Source organism: Macaca mulatta, chromosome X (assembly GCF_049350105.2).
Source record: "Macaca mulatta isolate MMU2019108-1 chromosome X, T2T-MMU8v2.0, whole genome shotgun sequence".
Lineage (NCBI taxonomy): Eukaryota > Metazoa > Chordata > Mammalia > Primates > Cercopithecidae > Macaca > Macaca mulatta.
Window position 1 is genome coordinate 76,786,077 of NC_133426.1, and position 19,326 is coordinate 76,805,402.

General features: G+C 44.9%; 2 protein-coding genes across 4 annotated transcripts; both read left to right on the plus strand.

The window, feature by feature from the left end:
• Positions 1-269: 269 nt before the first annotated feature.
• Positions 270-16,829, plus strand: ARR3 (arrestin 3). Of its 3 annotated transcripts, XM_015127617.3 has the most exons (17): positions 270-446; positions 4,185-4,222; positions 4,490-4,520; positions 4,671-4,731; positions 4,929-4,973; positions 11,101-11,300; positions 11,454-11,513; positions 11,693-11,760; positions 12,397-12,532; positions 12,719-12,803; positions 13,068-13,140; positions 13,505-13,642; positions 15,190-15,273; positions 15,554-15,577; positions 15,758-15,810; positions 16,089-16,098; positions 16,667-16,829. In XM_015127617.3, exons 1-17 carry the CDS (start codon positions 399-401, stop codon positions 16,755-16,757), a joined length of 1,245 nt encoding a protein of 414 aa, XP_014983103.3. In that variant the 5' UTR covers positions 270-398; the 3' UTR covers positions 16,758-16,829. The 3 variants fall into 3 exon arrangements, with proteins under 3 accessions (XP_014983103.3, XP_077844158.1, XP_077844159.1); XM_077988032.1 differs by lacking the exon at positions 16,089-16,098; XM_077988033.1 differs by lacking the exon at positions 16,089-16,098 and having other exon boundaries at positions 275-446; positions 4,490-4,568.
• Positions 16,830-17,206: 377 nt separating this feature from the next.
• Positions 17,207-19,216, plus strand: RAB41 (RAB41, member RAS oncogene family). Its single transcript, XM_077988035.1, has 6 exons — positions 17,207-17,330; positions 17,522-17,577; positions 17,788-17,841; positions 18,255-18,360; positions 18,500-18,611; positions 18,937-19,216. Exons 1-6 carry the CDS (start codon positions 17,207-17,209, stop codon positions 19,076-19,078), a joined length of 594 nt encoding a protein of 197 aa, XP_077844161.1. The 3' UTR covers positions 19,079-19,216.
• Positions 19,217-19,326: the final 110 nt, after the last annotated feature.

Sequence of the window (19,326 nt, forward strand, 5' to 3'; positions counted from 1 at the left end):
CTTGCATATAAGTTCAGTAGTGGGTGGCTTTGGAGCTGATTAATTCAGCAGTTCAACAATGTCATTAAAAAATCCTGATTCTTTCCATCTCTCCGATTTGAAACCTTGGCATGTTATTTAGCAACTTTCATGGTCACAGGGTGGCTATTGTCGGTCAGGCATTGTTTCCAGACATGGCGATATTCAATGGTAAAAGAGGAAGGCCTCTTCCTGTATGCTTATTTTTATCATTCAAGAAACCTTTCCCAGAATCTCTCCAGCATACCTCCTCTCACATCACAGTGGCCTGAATTTCACCATGCCTATAACTAAGCTGATCACTGGCAAGGGGGATAAAACGACCATGAGTGGCATAGAGGAGCACAGACCCATGCGGAGGAGGGTGAAATACCTTAAAAATGGGGATTCTTCCCACAAGGAGGAAGAGGGAGATGACTATTGAGTTGGTAAGCAATTCTGTCTGCTACAACCTTTTACTGAATAACCCACTCCTTCCTCATGCAGAGATCTGATCATCATTTTCTAACTGGAAGGTCTGGTTGGAGATATCATCCAGGTGTACAGAATGAGGGTGGGTAAGGACCTAAAAATATTTCCCCCACCAATGTATTATAGGGGCCAGAAACTCCATTAGATATGCATTCCTTTGCTTTCTTACTGTTGCATCCTCGTAAAATGCAAGTATTCCAGGTCAAAGTGAAACTTGTGACTGTTCTCTTCGGGAAGCTACTAACTGGAAAGAGGCACAAAGAAATTTTCTGGGGGAATGGAAATGTTCTATATCTTAACCTGGGTGGTGGTTATATGTGCGTTTACACAGGTGTATTAGTTTCCTATGGCTGCTGTAACAAATTACCACAGACTTGGTGACTTGAAACAATACACGGTTCTTCTCTTACAGTTCTGGAGGTCAGAAGTCTAAAATCAGTTTCAGTGGGCCAAAATCAAGGTTTCAGCAGGGCCATGCCTGAGCAGGAACAGCCATCTTGTGGCCGTGAGAGACTTTAGGGGAGAATCGATTTCTTTGTCTTTTCCAGCTTCTAGAGTTGTATTGCTTGCATTCCTTGGCTCATGGCCCCTTCCTCCGTCTTCAAAGCCAGCAGCCTAGCATCTTACTTCAGGCCTCATATTGCCTCCTATTTCAGAGTCAAAAGTCTCTCTGCCCCTCTCTCATAAAGAGACTAGTGATTACATTAGGGCCCACCTGGATAATCTAGAATAATCTCCCCATTTCGAGCTCCTTAATTTATTCACATCTGCAAAGTCTCTTTTTCATATAAGGTAACATTCATCGGTTCCTGGGATTAAGACCTGACATCTTTGGGGGGCATAATTAAGCTTGCCACAGTAGGTAAAAATTCATTGAGCTGCAGTTAAGATTTGTGAATTTTACCTCAGTCAAGAAATGCACAAACTTCTGGAAAAGAGTAATGATTTACATTCCATCATAATAATGAATTAAAGACCTAGCAGATCTACTCTCTTCCTACTGAGAGGTCCATGGATCTGAGTAGAAAGAGAAGAAAAGTGGGATTGAGTACCTAAAAGGGAGGTAGGAGCCTCAAGTGTGGGTCTAAAGACAAAAATAGGCTGACCACTAGTCATTCTAGAGATTCTGGGAAAGGTTTCCTGAATGATAAAAATAAGCATACAAGAAGAGAGGCCTTCCTCTCCTGCCATTGAATATTGCCATGTCTGGCATGAAAAGTAGATTCATTCTGACTTTTCACCTTCCTCGCAGACACCAACCTTGGCATGTATACAAGTCTTTCCTGTATGTCCAGCATCAGTTCCTATCCCACTGTGGTACCTGCAGAATCTGGGCTTCTCACACTATCTGAAAGTCCCTGAGAAGGAGAGAGTTATAGTAACTAAACAACCAGGCCCTGAGATGCATATTGGCTAGGAATGGCAGGGGCTGACACCGTGAACTGTGCAAAGAGAATATGGGACAGCTGTCCAGGGCCCTCAGTGAGGGGCAGGAGTTAGGGAAGGCCCTGCCCAGCCCTCTGAGTCATAGCCATAGCCATCCTCTGAGGAATGGACACCGCATTGTGGAGGTTGGGGTTAAGGGCTATGTCTATAGATAAGTACTAATGTCTAGACTGCTGTAAGGGGAGGTGAAGGAGGTCAGAGTCCTGAAACCCCAGAGCTTGTAGGTTCTGTCTCTACATTTTCTATGCCCGTGAAGCCTGAGCCTAGGCCCTGTGGGAAGGACAGTCAAGAAAGGAAGATTACTTTGTTGTTGCTGTTGTGGGGGTCCTGGCAGCTGCAGAGACAGAAATATCTCTAATTCCATGAGCGGTCATACGAGGCAAGAGAAGCTGCTTACAGCATGGACTTAGTTTCAGGGATTGGACAGAGTCAAGAGCTGGGGTGAGGAGGTTTACCCTAGGTAGGGGTGATAAGATGTCAGCCGCCTATTCCCTCGACATGCATGTCCTGCCAGAAGAACCTGTCCCCGGGCTGGGAATCTTATATTACCTTCCTCTCCAACGAGAAGAGAAGTTCAAGGCTCACAGACATGTGCACACACAGCTCAATGCACTCAGCTCCCCCTCCACCACTCCTGCCCCCACTACCTACAGGAGATTGACTCCTGCTGTGCACATAAGCTGGGATAATCGGGGTTTCTAAACATCAGCTTCAAGAGTCCAATGTCCCAAGTGGTGGGCGGCTTGGGGACGAGGTACTCTTTCCCATACCCTTGGCTTTTGTGTGGCCTGGAGCTGCTGATATAAAGATTGGAGTGTGACACAAGGTATTCCTTTCAAAAACACAAAGGCCTATACTTTGAGCCCTCCCATTTCAATCCCCCACCATGCTTCACCTTTAAGACCTCCAACTCCACTTTGATCCCAGTTCTCAGGTTCAAGGCCTCACAAGGCCAAAATCCTGAAGTTACCCTTCTCAAACTCCCCTGCCTTTAACATCATCAGAATCAACCTCCTACCCCCACTCTGTCCCAGCAGCAATAGCCTGCTAATCTTTTAGCCACTAATCTTTTAGGCACTAATCTGCTTTCCAAACTCTTGGCACCTGAACTATTTATAGCAGTGTTTCATGCCCCCCCCCAAGAACCCTATTCTTTTCTGATGACCCCCACCAATCAAAACACTCAGAGGACTGTGGGTATAAGAGGCTGGGGAGGCAGGCATAGCAACCAGAGCTGGAGACTGATGTGAACTTCATCTCTCTCCCCAGGTAATATTCCAGAGCCCTCGACTTCTAGCCCATACTAAACCCTATATCCCTTGCTCTTAGCATCCCCCTTAATATATCAGGCAGCAGTTGAGGGACACCCTTCCTGACATAGCCTATAGACATTCAGGCCTAGAGACCCTCCAAAGACCTCTGGAAGCTCCCCTAAGCTCACCCCCTGGGCCAGGCTCAGTAAGCATCAAAGAGAAGCCCTAGAGAGACATCTCCCTCTCTCTAAGGATTCCCACCCAAAGGCCTAGCCCCTGGGGACCTGGACGGGGATAAGAATGGGAAAATCTAGGGAAGGCAATGAGAGGGATGAGTTGGTTCAAGGAGGACTTTCAACCTCCAAAGAGACTTCTGTCACCAAAAACTGAGAGTATGAAGGCACCAACCCCTTCTCTCTCACACTTTTCTCCATTCTTTGTTGACAGTCAAGGCCATCATGAGGTGAACTCAGGCTCAGGATCCATTGCAGTAGCAGAAGGAGACAGAATCCATTCATTTGTTCATTCATTCATTCATTCATTCATTCATGTATCCCACAAACATGTCTTGGCACCTAGTGTGTGCCAGGGGATGTCTAGCCTCATACAGACCAAGAAACACATTTTTCTCAAACTTTTCTGGATGGAAACCTCTGTCCAGCCTCTTTCCAGAGAAGTTCCTTCTCTCTGAGGGCTCTCAAGAGTCCCCCAGCCATTCTAGGAAGTTTGGCCCTTTCTGGAGAATAGATAGTATGGTTAGTCAATGATTTGTACAAAATAGGAAAGTTTATTTTCCCCTCTTGCCCAAGATGGGCAAGAATACGGCTGAAGAAGTACCCTTGGCAGAAGGGAGAATAGGAGGTACTTGATGTGGGTGAGGTGTCTGTCTAAGGAAGAAAGGTTACATCACACTAGGTGTATATGGATGGTATGCTGGAGTGGGGTGAGAAGAATGGAAATGAAATGATTGAGCCTTTCTTCTTTCCCTTTTCGCAGAAAAGGCTCAACATCAACTATATAGCCAACATGTCCAAGTAAGAACTCCTTCTAATCTTTTGAATCTGTGAATTGCTCCCTACCCCAATCCAAGTATTTCCCTTTGGGGTAGGGGGATTTCCAATCTCTCCCTAACTTGTGTCCTTGGATTCTATCCCGATTATCTCTACCTTTGCCCCATCCTATGCTCCTGGAGCCTCTTCTCCTAATCCTAAGAATATTTCTTTTCTCCCCACTTCCCTTATTTCCTCTTCCCTGCACTTCCAATCCCCCTCTCCATCCTCTTTCTGGTTTTCTCCCCATAGGGTGTTTAAGAAGACCAGCTCCAATGGGAAGGTGAGAGAACCTGGCCCAGCTGGGCAAATGAGAGGGCAAAAGGGATAGGTGGGTACATCCTTCAAGGTCTCAGGGATCTGGGTTGGGGGCTTCAGGGGAATCCATTCCAAAATGATTGTGAGAATAACATGCAAAGTTGTTCCACAACAGCTCTCCATCTACCTGGGGAAACGGGACTTCGTGGACCATGTGGACATGGTGGAACCCATTGGTCAGTGAGTCCAAAAAGGGGAAGCCTGGGGAAAGAGGAATGGAAACTAGGGAGTAAAAGAAAGTCCAGGAGAGACTGTGCAGAAAAGGAGGCAAATTAAAGGGAAGAATGGGAAGAACCATTTCAGGGATCATCTTCTATTTCATAGTCTTGAGAGCTTTTCCTGACCAAAGTGCTGTCTGTCCTTCTCTCCACAGATGGTGTAGTCCTGGTTGATCCTGAGTACTTAAAAGGTCGAAAGTGTAAGTGGAAATCCTTGTCGGTCTTTGTGTGTTTCAGACAGGTAACTCGATGAGTGGATTGCACCAGAGTATAAGAAAACCAGAAAGTGGCAGGAACTGCGAATGCCTTCTCTGGTGGAGGCTGACAACTGGGAATTCCAGCCCAGTGTGGCCAAATTTTATAATTGTTAACGAGGAACTGTAAATGAAGCTCAAAATAAGACTTTTAGAGGCCCAAAGTGTGAAAAGATTATGGTGTCCCCTTACCCAAATCATATTCAAAGTAAATATCTAAAGCATAAATTAAATTTTATTTTTCAAAATTGCACAAAACTTACACTCGTGCTGAAATTAAAATAGCTTCTTTCAGAATTTCGGATTTTCTCTATTATTACTGGTGGTGGCCCTGCTTGGCTATTGATCTGAATCTTAGACTGCCTATAGAATGATCCAATAAGTCAGAAATCCATATTTTAATGCAGATTTCCTGATTTTCAAATGTTGGCAACTCACTAAAAGACTTTAGAAGCCTGGATAGATTATAAACTTTTTTTTTTCTGTTGGTTAGATGTGACCTTCAGGCTGCCATTTTGCAACCTCTGGTATACGTGTTTCCATCTCCTTTTTTGTGTAGTGAAACTGACCTTTTATTCAAGGAAAAATTCCCAAACAAAAACCAAAACAACAACCACAGGAAGTAACCGTAAGAAACATTACTTTGGCAGCACTACTACAGATCAAGATTATGCTGATTTTTGTTGTTGTCGTTGCTGCTTTTTTTCCTTTTAATTTCTCACTGTGGATTAACCCCACCGTGATCCAACTAGACTGAAAATTGGGGTTGATTTGAAAAAGGTGCTGAATGGGTTGATGAGTACTAGTTCGGATGTAACTGTTAGATATTGGAGAATAAAGTAGCCTAAATCTCTCAGATTAAGCAGTGTGAAGAAGCAATCAAGTCGGTTTTAAATATCAGAGGAACTTTGGGATAGACTCATAAATTAACCAACTTATTTAAGGTTCCCAAGTATTCTATATTTCTAAAACCTAAATCATTTTTTCACATTTCTACAAAATCTTCACAAGCTCTGGAAAGAAATCTTTAGTTAAAAATATATGTTGTTCCAGGAAGAGAATGAATTTTTCCTTTTATTCTAATCTTTTTTTAATGTCCCCTTAGTAGAGTTTTATATTACTTTTCTCTTAAGTTGCGCGTATTTCTTGTTTATTCTTAGTTTTTCAACATGGTTTGTTACCTCTATGAAGATTGTCTTGTTTGCGTCATATTTTCTAATGTTTTTTTTTTTTTTTATCAAGGTACATTTGTGGATGTAAAATATGCTTAATCTATACTGTGGAGTGATAAAGGCCAGTGATAGGGCAGTATATGTGATAGTGTGAACAAACTGTTGTTTAACAAAAATATATCTACAATCTCTCTCTGTATAATTTCTTACAACTGCATGTGACTCTACAGTGATCTCAAAATACAAAGTTTAACTTCAAAAAGGCAATGAGAGAAAAGTAAAAAATACCTAAGGTGGCCTTGCGTTCAATTCTAGCAACAGACAAAGTTGAGAAGCACACATAACAGATATGAACAGTAGTTATCTGTGGAACATGATATATTATGGTGGAGCTTTGATTTGTCTTTTTGTTTGTATTTTCTGATGCTCAGACAATTAACATATATTTTGTAGAATAAACACAACTATACGTTAATAACTTTAGAATAGATACTGACTTTAAAAGAAAATAAAAACAAGCTATTTCCTAGCATGCAAAAAAAGGACAATTCTAAATTGCTAGAGAGCCAATTAGAGCTTCAGTTGGGGGTAGGAGTTGCATGATGCAGCTGATGTCTTAGTCTGCTGCCCTCCCAACACAGGAACAGAAAGCAATTCCAAGAACAAGTCATCTGATTAACATCCTTACCTCAGGTGCTACTAGATCCCCTTCTGCCTCACCCATCCTGACCTTTTTTTCTGTCTCATTCCTCATCTTTTTCATTTCTTCTCTCACCCTGCCTCCTACCAGCCACCTCTTTTCCTCTCCTTTTTCCTTTCTTTCTCTTTCCTTTCTCACACTATAATTGGCCATAATTGAGAACAAAGGTGAATCTATTTGTTGTATCTTTTGAAAAGTATTAGGTTTGTCTCCATTGTAGAAAAATTAGAAAACATTTGATGATGAAGGAGAGACTGTGTAACCTTACCATCTTTAATCACTAATCTTTTGATCTTATTCATATTTTCTGTGCAAACATCAAAATTTTAACTAAAATGCTATACTACAAATAATATTTTATAATCTTTTAAACCTGTGTCAATATATACAAATCTATAACTTTTTAAGTTGCCTAGTACTATATTGTATGGGGATACCACGATGCCCTGCAATGCACATCTTTTTCTCACTTGTTCAATTATTTCTTTAGGCTAAATGCCTAGAAGAGGAATTAACGGCCAAAAGGCATTCACACATTTTTTTTTTTTTTGAAACGGAGTCTTGCTCTGTTGCCCAGGCTGGAGTGCAGTGGCTGGATCTCAGCTCACTGCAAGCTCCGCCTCCCGGGTTTACGCCATTCTCCTGCCTCAGCCTCCCGAGTAGCTGGGACTACAGGCGCCCGCCACCTCGCCCGGCTAGTTTTTTGTATTTTTTAGTAGAGACGGGGTTTCACCGTGTTAGCCAGGATGGTCTACGATCTCCTGACCTCGTGATCCGCCCGGCCTCGGCCTCCCAAAGTGCTGGGATTACAGGCTTGAGCCACCGCGCCCGGCCTCATTCACACATTTTTAAAGCTTTCTATACCCATTGTCAAATTGCCCTCTAAAACGCTTATACCAATTAAATCTCACTCCTGCAGTGCATGAGGCTTCCCATATTGCCCCAGTCCTTATAAACACCGATATTATCAATACTTTCAGGCTTTGCTGTATCTTTTGAATATAGGTTCATTTTCCTCATTCTCAATTTTAAAAGCAAATAATCCGGTGTTTGATGTTTTGAGTTCTTAAAAATACTAAAATAAGTTGCTTTCTACTCAAGTGCTGCTGTTGGCAGTTTTTTTTTTTTTCTTTGGGTCAGAACCCCTGATAGAAGTAAGGTTACACATTCCTGTTCTATATCTTTCCTTGCCTCAACCTCTGTCACCCTGTACTTGGACAGGTATCCCTCTCTACTCCATTCTACATTCCATTAGTGCATTTCAGATGCTTTCTATCTGCCTCTCACTTGATTTCTTTCAAATCTTAGATACCAGTTACAAAGTATGAGTTCAATTATAACTCTTCCATTTCTGTCAGTATCATCATCATCATCTTCATCCACATCTATAATTATTTGGAAGTTTCCAAAGGGATTCCTTTTTTTTTTTTTTTTGAGACGGAGACTCACTCTGTTGCCCAGGCTGGAGTGCAGTGGTGTGATGTCATCTCACAGCAACCTCCACCTCCCAGGTTCAAGCGATTCTCCTGCCTCAGCCTCCCGAGTAGCTGGGATTACAGGTGGCCACCACCACGCCCGGTTAATTTTTGTGTTTTTAGTAAAGACAGGGTTTCACCATGTGGGCCAGGCTGGACTCGAACTCCTGACCTCAGGCTATCCGCCCACCTCAGCCTCCCAAAGTGCTGGGATTACAGGTGTGAGCCACTGTGCCCAGCCTCCAAAGGGATTTCTAATACATCAACTCCTCACAACCATCCTATGAGTTAAGTTGAGCACCTATGAGCCTGAGCTTTGGAGTCAGACAGGCCTGGGTTGAAATCCTGAACCATTGCTTAACAGCTCCGAGCTCACTTTCTTTGCCTGTAAAGTGGAGATAATAATACTTCAGAGGGTTGTTTCGAGGTCTAAATAGCATATGTAGAGTTACTAGAGCAGTCCTATTATTGACAGGTGTAATAACTGAGACCCAGAGAAATCAAGAGATTTGTGCAAGTCCTATTCAGGTCCAGGTATTCTGGCCCTAAATATTATTGTTTCTCTTTTTCATGATAAAATATTTCAGGCATAGAGAATTATGTAATGAATACCCTGTACTCATCACCAAGCTTTAAAAAGAATAACAGAAACAAACTAAAGTCTCCTGCGTGTCCTTCCCTGATCCAGTTTGCCTTCCTCCCTCCCTACTCACTGCTTCTCCTCCTTCTCTCCTCCCTCCCCAGATAACGACTATCCTGAATTTGGTGATTATTCTCTTGATGGCTCCATACTTCTACTCCATATTTATGTGTCTATGATCAACTTTGATATTGTCATCATCATGCTTTTAAACTTTATATAACCGGTAACATACTGTACCTATCATTCTGCAGCTAGATATTTTGTTCAGTAGCTTTTTTTTTTTTTTGAGACAGAGTCTCACTCTGTCACCCCTGCTGGAGGGCAATGGTGCAATCTCAGCTCACTGCAACCTCCGCCTCCCGGGTTCAAGCAATTCTCCTGCCTCAGCCTCCTGAGTAGCTGGAATTACAGGTGTATGCCACCATGCCCGGCTAATTTTTGTGTTTTAGTAGAGATGGGTTTTCACCATGTTGGTCAGGCTGGTCTCGAACTCCTGTTCTCAAGCGATCTGCCCACCTAGGCCTCCCAAATTGCTGGGATTACAGGCGTGAGCTACCGTGCCCAGCCTTGTTCAATAAATTTTGAGATTTAACCATGTTGACACAGGTCTTAGTCTGTTTGTGCTGCTACAGCAAAATACCTGAGACTAGGTAATTTATAAAGAACAGAAATTTATTTTCTCACAATTCTGAAAGCTAGGACGTCCAAGATCAAGGCTCTAGCAGGTTGTTTTCTGATGACGGCTGCTCTCTGCTTCCAAGATGGTGCCTTATTACTGTATCCTCCAGAGGGGAGAAACATTGTGTCCTTACATGGTGGAAGGTGGAAGAGCAAAAGGTCTCCTTTATAAGGGTCTTAATCCCGTTCATAAAGGAATTCATGAACAAAGAAGCCCCATGATCTAATCACCTCTTAATGGCCATCTTAATACCATCACAATGGTCATCAACTTTCAACTCCTGAATTATGGAGAGGCCACATACAAACCACAGGGCATTCTTTGAAGTTCTAGTTCATTTATTTCAACCTTGGTTTAGTGTTCCATTATGTGAATATACCATACATTTTTTACCAATTCTCCTGTTGATAGATTTTTAGATTATCTCCAGTTCATACACTATGAGCAGATTTAATTTTACTGGATAATCCCAAATAGTTTTGCAAATTGGTTGCATTAATACTCCCACCAGCAGTATGTAAGAACTCCTTTTGCTCCACATCTTCATTAACATGTAATGTTGCCAGATTTAACATTTTTTGACAATCTGATGTGTGTGAAGTCTTATCTCGTTGTGGTTTTAATTTGCGTTTATCTGATTACTAATGAAACTAAATATGTTTTCATATGTTATTGGCCATTCCTTCACATTCTTTGCACACTTCTGCAAGGGCCTCTTCACATTCTTTGCACACTTTTATACTGGTACATTATTATTGTTGACGTGTGGGAGTCCTTACATATTTTGGACGCTAAACTTCAGTGTGTTATATGTGTTGCAAAGATTTTCTCCCAGGCTTTCCATTTTTTCTTTGTTTATAAAGACTTTGAACATAAAGAAGACTTTGTTTATAAAGACTTTTAATATAAATCTTACTGCAGTCAAATGTATTAATAATCTTTTTCTTTGTGCCCATAGCCTTCGATCTTTTTTTTTTTTTTTTTTTTTTTTTTTTTTTTTTTTTTGAGACAGAGTCCTGCTCTGTCGCCCAGGCTGGAGAGGGCAGTGACGACGCGATCTTGGCTCACTGCAAGGTCCGCCTCCTGGGCTCATGCCATTATCCTGCCTCAGCCTCCCGAGTAGCTGGGACTACAGACGCCTGCCACCATGCCCGGCTAATTTTTTGTATTTTTTTTTTTTTAGTAGAGATGGGGTTTCACTGTGTTAGCCAGGATGGTCTCGATCTCCTGACCTTGTGATCCACCTGCCTCGGCCTCCCAAAGTGCTGGGATTACAGGCGTGAGCCACCGCGCCCGGCCAGCCTTCGATCATATTACACAACCTGTCTGTGTCTTCTTGACTCAGTTAAGATTCCCCTTCCCACTCAGGCCTGACAGGCCACTCTCTTCCTCCTATGTCTGCAGTGTTTGTCATGTTGACATGTGCCTTTCGCTATGGCCGTGATGACTTGGAAGTGATTGGTCTGACATTCCGAAAAGATCTGTATGTGCAGACCCTGCAAGTGGTCCCAGCTGAATCCAGCAGCCCTAAGGGGCCCCTCACAGTTCTACAGGAGCGACTGCTGCACAAGCTAGGGGACAATGCCTACCCCTTTACCCTGCAGGTACTGACCCCAAGCCCTGGGCAGGCAAGGTCTCCAGGGAAGATTAAGAGAGGAAGCTCAAGAAGGACAAGGGAGAGGGTTCCCTATTTCTTTTGCATTTGTTTGTATTCTTTTCTTTTCTACTTCTTTTCTGATCTCCTTTTTGTCCCCTAGATGGTGACCAACCTGCCCTGTTCTGTGACACTGCAGCCAGGTCCTGAAGATTCAGGAAAGGTGAGGACTAGGTTCTAAGAAAGAAGGACAGATGGTAGTGCCAGGGAAGAGGAACAGTGGGATAGTCAAGACTGGAGAAATGGACAGCTAAGGAAAGAGGTCAGGCATTTTCTTATAGGCCCATGAGGAAGGGAGGACAGCACTGGAAATTAGCTCTCTTTGCCCTTGTCCTTTTACAGCCCTGTGGGATTGACTTTGAAGTGAAGAGTTTCTGTGCTGAAAACCCGGAGGAGACAGTCTCCAAGAGGTATTCTTTGGTTGTCCCCAAAAATCCCTGCCTCCAGCCTCTGCCAGGAAACAGATCCTGCTCTCATGACAGAAATAGCCCCACTTCTAACCTCCACAGCATCATCGCCACCAGTGACGCCCGGTTCTGAGCCCCCTCTGACTTATCTTCTTTGATCTAGGGCAGGGGTCAGCGAACTTTTCTGTAATGGGCCAAAAAAAACAGTATTTCTCTGTTGCATGTACTCAACTCTGCTGTTGTAGTGCAAACGCAGTCACAGATAGTATAGAAATGAATGAGTGTGGCTGTGTGTCCAATAGAACTTTACTTATGAACACTGAAATTTGAATTTCATGTAATGTCCACATGTCATAAAATAGCATTGTTCTTTGATTTACTTCAACCATTTACAAATGTAATATAACCATTCTCAGCTCGTGGGCCATAGGAAAACAGGCATCAGGCCAGATTTGGCCAGTGGCCACAGTTTACTAACCTTTGGTCTACATACTTGCATTAAGGGACTAGAAAAGTTCTCTGAGGGAGGCCTTCCTCTGCTCCCATTCTTAAGTAACGATTGGACTATGGGGGTGGCATGGGAGAGGTCTGTGGGTCTGAAAGGAGGACGCTCTGGCTAATCCCTTGGTCTCTGCTCAGAGACTATGTGCGGCTGGTTGTCCGGAAAGTACAATTTGCACCACCAGAGGCAGGCCCTGGCCCCTCAGCCCAGACCATCCGCCGCTTCCTTCTGTCAGCTCAGCCCCTACAACTCCAGGCCTGGATGGACAGTGAGGTTTGTGACCCCCACTTTTTGCCTTCCACCCCAGAACCCCTCTGATGCCCTTTCTTCACTGATTTCCTACTTGGGCAGGCAGAGATGGGAGCCAGGGTGACAACAGTGCTAAGGAAGCAGGGGTTCTAGGTCTCCATCTGTGCATTCTTCCTCCAGCCTTGACATGGGTCCCTCCTCCTGCTTTAGGTTCACTACCATGGAGAACCCATCTCTGTCAATGTTTCCATCAACAACTGCACCAACAAGGTCATCAAAAAAATCAAGATTTCAGGTGAGTTTCTTTTTCCATCCCTGTGCACCTGGTCCCAAAGCCACAGGTCTTTTTCCAAAATTCTGCCTCACTTACCTGTCTGCATTCATCTAGGCTTTCCCTCTAACATGGGCTTGTCAAAATGCATATCTTATTGTGTCAATGAGCATGTCTTACTGCATCATGTATAGTGTGCCTATGTATAAGGTCACAACTAAGGACACTGAGCTGGGGTCTCAAGGATGACTGACTGATATAATCATGTGCTTTTCCTGGCTTGTTCAGTTGACCAGACCACAGATGTTGTCCTGTATTCACTAGACAAGTACTCCAAGACTGTGTTCATTCAGGAATTCACGTGAGCTGGCGCTGGGGCTAGGGTCAGAGAGCCAAGGGGTGGGGTGGTGGAAAGAGGTCCAGGAAGCAGGTGAGGGGGTTGGGGGAAAAAGGGTGGTGGAAGATCCCAGGGAGGGATTCCCAGGAGAACTAGATGGAGGAGATGCAACTTACCCCCAGGAATCCCATCACGATGCTGAGCGAGGGCAGGGGCATAAGGATTTCCCACCAGAACTAATTCCCCCCAGTCTTCACAAGTAAACATGTCACCTCTCTTGGATACTCCAGTAGGTTCTTGTATAATCTTGTACAAGATACTCTTGGGAGTAAAAGTATGCTTAGTCAGCAAGCCCAGCCTAGATTCTTCTCTTGTTCTTCTTTTGAAGGGAGACTGTAGCTGCCAATTCCAGCTTCTCCCAGAGCTTTGCAGTAACCCCAATCCTGGCTGCCAGCTGCCAGAAACGGGGCCTGGCACTGGATGGCAAACTTAAGCATGAAGATACCAACCTGGCCTCTAGCACGATGTAAGCTCAAATGTAACTCTCAGCCTCCATTTCCCACCCCTCAACCATTCTACATGCTACATTTACAGCTCTGACGTTTCATCTTCAGTGAAGCCTATCCATTTTTTAAAGTGTCTCCAGGGCAGTGTTCAGAGACTCCTCCAGGCCTAAGGGCCGGCAGTAAGCTCAATAATGCCTGTGGGACCAACGGCAGGCTTAGGTCATAGGCAGAAAAAAGGAAAACATGGAGAGGAAAGCAATCCTTATGTTGTATACGATTTCACAGTTCACAAAGGTCCTACATATGTACTATGTTATCTTTGTGAGAACCCCACTAAAGTAGCCTGGATAGGTGTTCTTATTTCCTTTTACACTTAAGGACCCTGAGGCTCAGAGAGAAGAAGGAATTCATTTAAGGTGGCATCGCTGTTAAGTGGTAGACGTAGACAGGATTATATCACATGTCATCCGGCTCTGAATACTGTGATCTCTACAGAAGCTACTCTCTAGAAAAGATAAAGATGGAGTAGAAGACTAGGAGATGAGAAATGGAGGAAAAGGAGGGCAAAAAAGGAAAATGATGCAACAGGAATGAATAGAATTCTAGGAAGTCATTCACTTGGTTCTGTGCCTTCGGAGGCCCTAGTGTTAGATGTGTCTCCCACCAAAAACCACCTGCCACCATCTGTCAAGTGTAATCCCTCCATCTCTCCCTACCCTTATCAATCAAGTAGCTATAGACTGTTATTGCTAGAAATACCATTAGAAATCATCCAAACTGCATTATTTTATATGTAAGAGATCAGCAGCCCAGAGCAATGAAGAGATTTTCTCAAGCTCATACAGCTTTCAGTGTCTTATTTTTCAATCAGTGGGTTTTTTACTGAACACCTATTACATGCTCATTCCTATGCTAAGCAATGTGGAGAATACAAAGAAGTTTAAGACAGCCTTCAGTCAATTTATGGCCTAGATGAGGAACAAAGAGAGATGCAAATACAACCCAACAGTTAAATGTTAGTGCACGTGGTTCAGAGTAAAAGTGCCACAAAGTTAAAAGAAGCCAGGAGAGCTGGTGAGGGCTTCCTGGAGGAGGTAGAATGAGCTAGATCTTGAAGAATGTGAAGGATCTGGATACCAACAGAGGAAAAAAGAGAGCATTCTAGACTAGGGACACAGCATGGGCCAAGGCTAGAAGGTGGGAATCCACATGGCATGTTCTGATCACGGAGAGAAGATGGGTCTGCTTAGGTTGTATCCCAGGAGTTAGGGCGGAAAAGGTTAGAGAGGCTAGATAGGGCAAGGTCGTTAGGGGTCTTGAAAGTCAGGCAGACTAGTTGTTATATTCAAAATGTAGGCTCTTGAGCAGAGGGTGACATGGTAAAAGTGAATGTTAGGAAGAGAAATGTGGTCTCAATGGGTAGGAGAGGTTAGAGCCTGGGAGATATTCTACGATAAGACTAAACATAATAGGGTGTGGTGATGGGAATGCATGAGAAGAAACTGGGGACTGAATGAATTACTCCTCATGCTCCTAAACACCCCAAAACGAATACTACAACCTCCAGTATTAGACCTGGAATGGACAAAGAGCTGCTGGGGATCCTGGTGTCCTACAAAGTCAGAGTCAACCTGATGGTGTCCTGTGGTGGGTAAGTGAGGGTTCTGGGTCTGTCTGGGAAGGGGCTGAGGAGTCAAGGGTTTTTCGCTTCTGTTTTTCTCCCAGTTAGATTGACCCAATCAAACCATTCCCCACCCCTTCTCCCAGACCAGGTACCCAAAACGGTGAGCTCAGTGAGCAAGTCACTTTCCCTTCCAGAAACCCATTCTGTGGCTGGCTCATTAGGTCTTATGATCCCTCATCCCCTAGTGAAACTAGGTTGCCCCTTCTGTATTTCCTGCTGCTAATTTTGGGTGTCATTCTACCCACAGCATCCTAGGAGACCTGACAGCCAGGTGAGAGACTGTGGGGTGGGGGGACTTGGGCAAGAAGAGGAGGACAAGGGGATAAGGAGAGCAAAATGATTGATTCGGGAGGGTCTGAGGGCATCCAAAGACTGGAAAACTAAGGGAGGGAGGTCCAGGGATTGGGCTTGTAGAGAGAGGAGATGTAACTCCACCTTGGGATCATTGCAGCGATGTTGGTGTGGAGCTACCCTTGGTCCTGATCCATCCGAAGCCATCTCAAGGTGAGTGACCAGGTGGAACTCACAGGAACGGTTGTCCTGAGGACTGGGGTCCAAGCCATTCTGATCTCATGAATTGGAGACTAGCAGTTTGCCTGGGGATGGAATAGCAATAGGTAGGCTGGGTGTCTAGGTTTTCAGGGGAAGTGTGTGTGTCGTGTGTGCTGGAGACGAAGGATTGGGAAGGGGGAGGGGGAAGTAAAGATACTTCTTCAGGGAACCGAAGAGCCCCTAATCAGCTTCAGCTCCATTTTTTCCCTCCCTCTCCATGCTTGCTACAGAGGCTGCTAGGTAATGGAATACAAGACTGGGAAGCCCCATTCCCCTCTTCCCATTGCCACCCTCCATGTTATGATGATGGAAATGTGAAAATGCTTCCCTGGGGTGCTTTCAATACGTGTGCAGTGGAAACATATGGCTTAGCTTCGTGTCACAGTTCGGTGCTTTTCATATGCCCTCCTTTCCCTTTCTGCATCCCCCCCGCCCTCCACCTTCTGCTCTTGTTGGAATCATCCTTCCCCCTCATCCCCTTCCCATTTTTCTTTTTCCTTTTCCCCCACCCCCTCGCCCTTACTTCTTTCGTCTTTCATTCTTTGATACCTTCCCTCCTTCCCACCCCTCATCCTTATTTCCCTTCCAGTGCTCCTGGGGGACTTTTGTGCTGGGAAATTTGGGCGGGAATGGAAGGAAACAAGCCAGAGTGGCTGATGGAGGAGTGGGAGCACCAAGAGGGGGCCGAGGAGCCTAGCTGGGAAGCAGGGAGGGGATCACTTTTCTGGGATCAGGAAAAAAGAGTGGACACGGAGGACACCCAGAAAGGGGTTCCTAACCCTCCATTCTCTTCTGCTGCTTCTGCAAGCTCTGAGGACATAGTCATCGAGGAGTTTACGCGGAAAGGCGAGGAGGAGAACCAGAAGGCTGCGGAGGCCGAGGGAGATGAGGGGAGCTGAGCACCTCGCTCTGGTGCCCGTCTGTGTGGGAGCCCCCACTGTAACACTCTAATAAATCAGTGTGTTCAGATGTGCCTGGCGATCTCTTGCCTATTTCCTCTTCCTGGAGGATCATGGAACTGCTGAGAACAATCTTCCCCACCTCCACCCCTTCGCCGTGATTACACTACACTTAGCCCGTGCTTTTCCCTTACACTGACCCCAACTTCCTGTGACACGGTCAGTGGCCATCCCTCTCTCCACCCCATGACCCCACTCTAGTGGCCATAGGATTGCGCTGAACACGAGGCACAGTGCAAGCTGTGAGGAGGGGGCCGAGGGGGCGTGGCCGTGCCCAGGCCTGGGTGTGAAGCCAATGGCCGTCAGCGGACGTCAGTAGAGTATGGCATGACGTCTGGAGGCGCAGGCTGAGCGTCGGAAGCCATTTTGGCTGCCACCTACCTGAAGCGATGTCTGCCTTTGGTCACGACAAGGCCTGGATGGAGGCCGGAGGCTTTGGCCTGGAGGCTGCCGAAAGAACCGAATACCAGTCTCTGTGCAAATCTAAACTCTTATTCCTGGGAGAGCCGAGCGGTGCGGGTCTGGGTTGGGCTTTGGGGACAGGGAGGTGTAATTGGTATGAAATGGGGTGGGGCATTCTCTGGGGAACCGAGTTCCTCCTTGTTGGGAAAGGTTGGAGTGGGAAGAGGGAGGGCTCATAGAAACATTGGGGGGAGAAAGGGCACCGAGGGCAACGATTGGCCTGCTTAACTCCCTCACAGTAGGGAAGACATCCGTCATCACCCGCTTCATGTACAACAGCTTCGGCTGCGCCTGCCAGGTAAGCCCATCACCAAGTCATATGGTACATTTTTGCCGCTCTTCTTGGCGGACTCACCTGGAGATTCTCCTCCTCAAAGTTATGTATTATAAGCATTGGGAAGTGGAGCCAGGACAACTTCTTGAAGGGTCATTCTCCACTTTGGGTTCTAAGACTGCCTCATATTGGGAATAGAGGGAATGCTGGAGTGTCTCTCACTTTCTTTTGTAGGCAACTGTTGGAATTGACTTCTTGTCTAAGACCATGTACTTGGAGGACCAAATAGTGAGTGTTAACTCTCATACCACAAACCCTACACTTCAACCCCTTAGGCCTATTCATCACAGTTGGGTAGCACCATCAAAAAAACTGAAGCCTCTTCAAATTACCAAGCCCTATGATGTTTCTTGTTCTGCCTGCCTTCATCTAATCTCCAACTGTAACATAAACTCCAAGAGACCTTGAATCCTTAAATCTGCTGTGCTGTAGGGTCTTCCTGAATCAAAACAGTATATTGAAATTGGTTGGACCTGTCCTAGGACTATAGGCCACTTGGTTTGAGGCTATAGCAGCCACTTCTCAGGGATCCACTCTCCCCGACCTTTTGTATTCTGCCTTTATTAGGTCTGAGCTTTTTAAAAAGGCTAGTTTCTTTTCTACCTTTCCCCATCTTCTTCCTGAACATTTGTTTTATGCAGGTTCAGCTGCAGCTATGGGACACAGCTGGCCAGGAGCGCTTTCACAGCCTAATTCCTAGCTACATTCGTGATTCAACTATTGCAGTGGTTGTCTATGACATCACAAGTGGGTGTTATGCAATGTTTTATTTCAAAAGGGGATTATAAAGAGATTGATAGGGAGATTGATAAAATTAGCAGAGAGGAAGTGTTCTCTCCAAATCTCTCCTAAATGTTTCAACGCTCTGCAACATATTCTCTTGCAGACATCAGTTCTTTTAAGGAGACAGATAAGTGGGTAGAACATGTACGAGCAGAAAGAGGTGACGATGTTGTCATCATGTTGGTGGGTAACAAGATTGATTTGGATAACAAAAGGTAAAGTATAACTACAATTTCTTCTGGCATACCTAAAATTCAGTCTCTATGGGGAGGGTCAACTGTGTTCTATTTACTTGGGGAGGAGTTACCTTAGTCTCCTCTGCCCACTACCAGCACTGCAGGAGGGGAAGGACAGGGGGGCGTCCCATCAGGGCACAAGGATATGTGGGGGGTATAGGAGAGAGTCCTCACCCTGTAATCAGATGGGTCATGGGTTTAAGCCTTCTAGAGTTCCTGGCGCTAGGTAAGCATCATTACACCTCAGAAGAATCTATCCATATCCAATAACTCTGGCCCTTTTCATCATTTCTGATTCGTCCAGACAAGTCACTGCAGAAGAGGGTGAAGAAAAATCCAGAAACCTCAATGTGATGTTTATTGAGACCAGTGCCAAAACCGGTTACAACGTGAAAAAGGTAATACTTGTTTCTTTCTATAATACTTTAACTGCACTCTGTCTGTAGCTACCACCACTGTTTACTCTTTTGGATAACCTTGGCTTATCTTTTGCGGGGTGGGGGTCAAGATTCATCTCCCCATCATGTATCTCAAAGGCCCTGAATTATTCCAGCCTCTGAACCTGACCTTTTTTTTTCCTTTTTTTTTTTTTTTGGTCACCATTCACACACACACAGCTGTTCCGGCGTGTGGTTTCTGCCCTTCTTTCCACAAGGACTTTACCTCCACCGAAAGAGGGGAGTATCCTTTTTCC

Coding starts and splice junctions, on each gene's coding strand:
- ARR3 (XM_015127617.3), top strand. CDS start 399: ATGGGGATTCTTCCCACAAGGAGGAAGAGGGAGATGACTATTGAGTTG. Junction 13,643..15,189: donor AACCTGGCCTCTAGCACGAT/GTAAGCTCAAAT, acceptor TACAACCTCCAG/TATTAGACCTGGAATGGACA. Junction 15,578..15,757: donor CTAGGAGACCTGACAGCCAG/GTGAGAGACTGT, acceptor GGATCATTGCAG/CGATGTTGGTGTGGAGCTAC.
- RAB41 (XM_077988035.1), top strand. CDS start 17,207: ATGTCTGCCTTTGGTCACGACAAGGCCTGGATGGAGGCCGGAGGCTTT. Junction 17,331..17,521: donor ATTCCTGGGAGAGCCGAGCG/GTGCGGGTCTGG, acceptor CCCTCACAGTAG/GGAAGACATCCGTCATCACC. Junction 17,842..18,254: donor TGTACTTGGAGGACCAAATA/GTGAGTGTTAAC, acceptor TGTTTTATGCAG/GTTCAGCTGCAGCTATGGGA.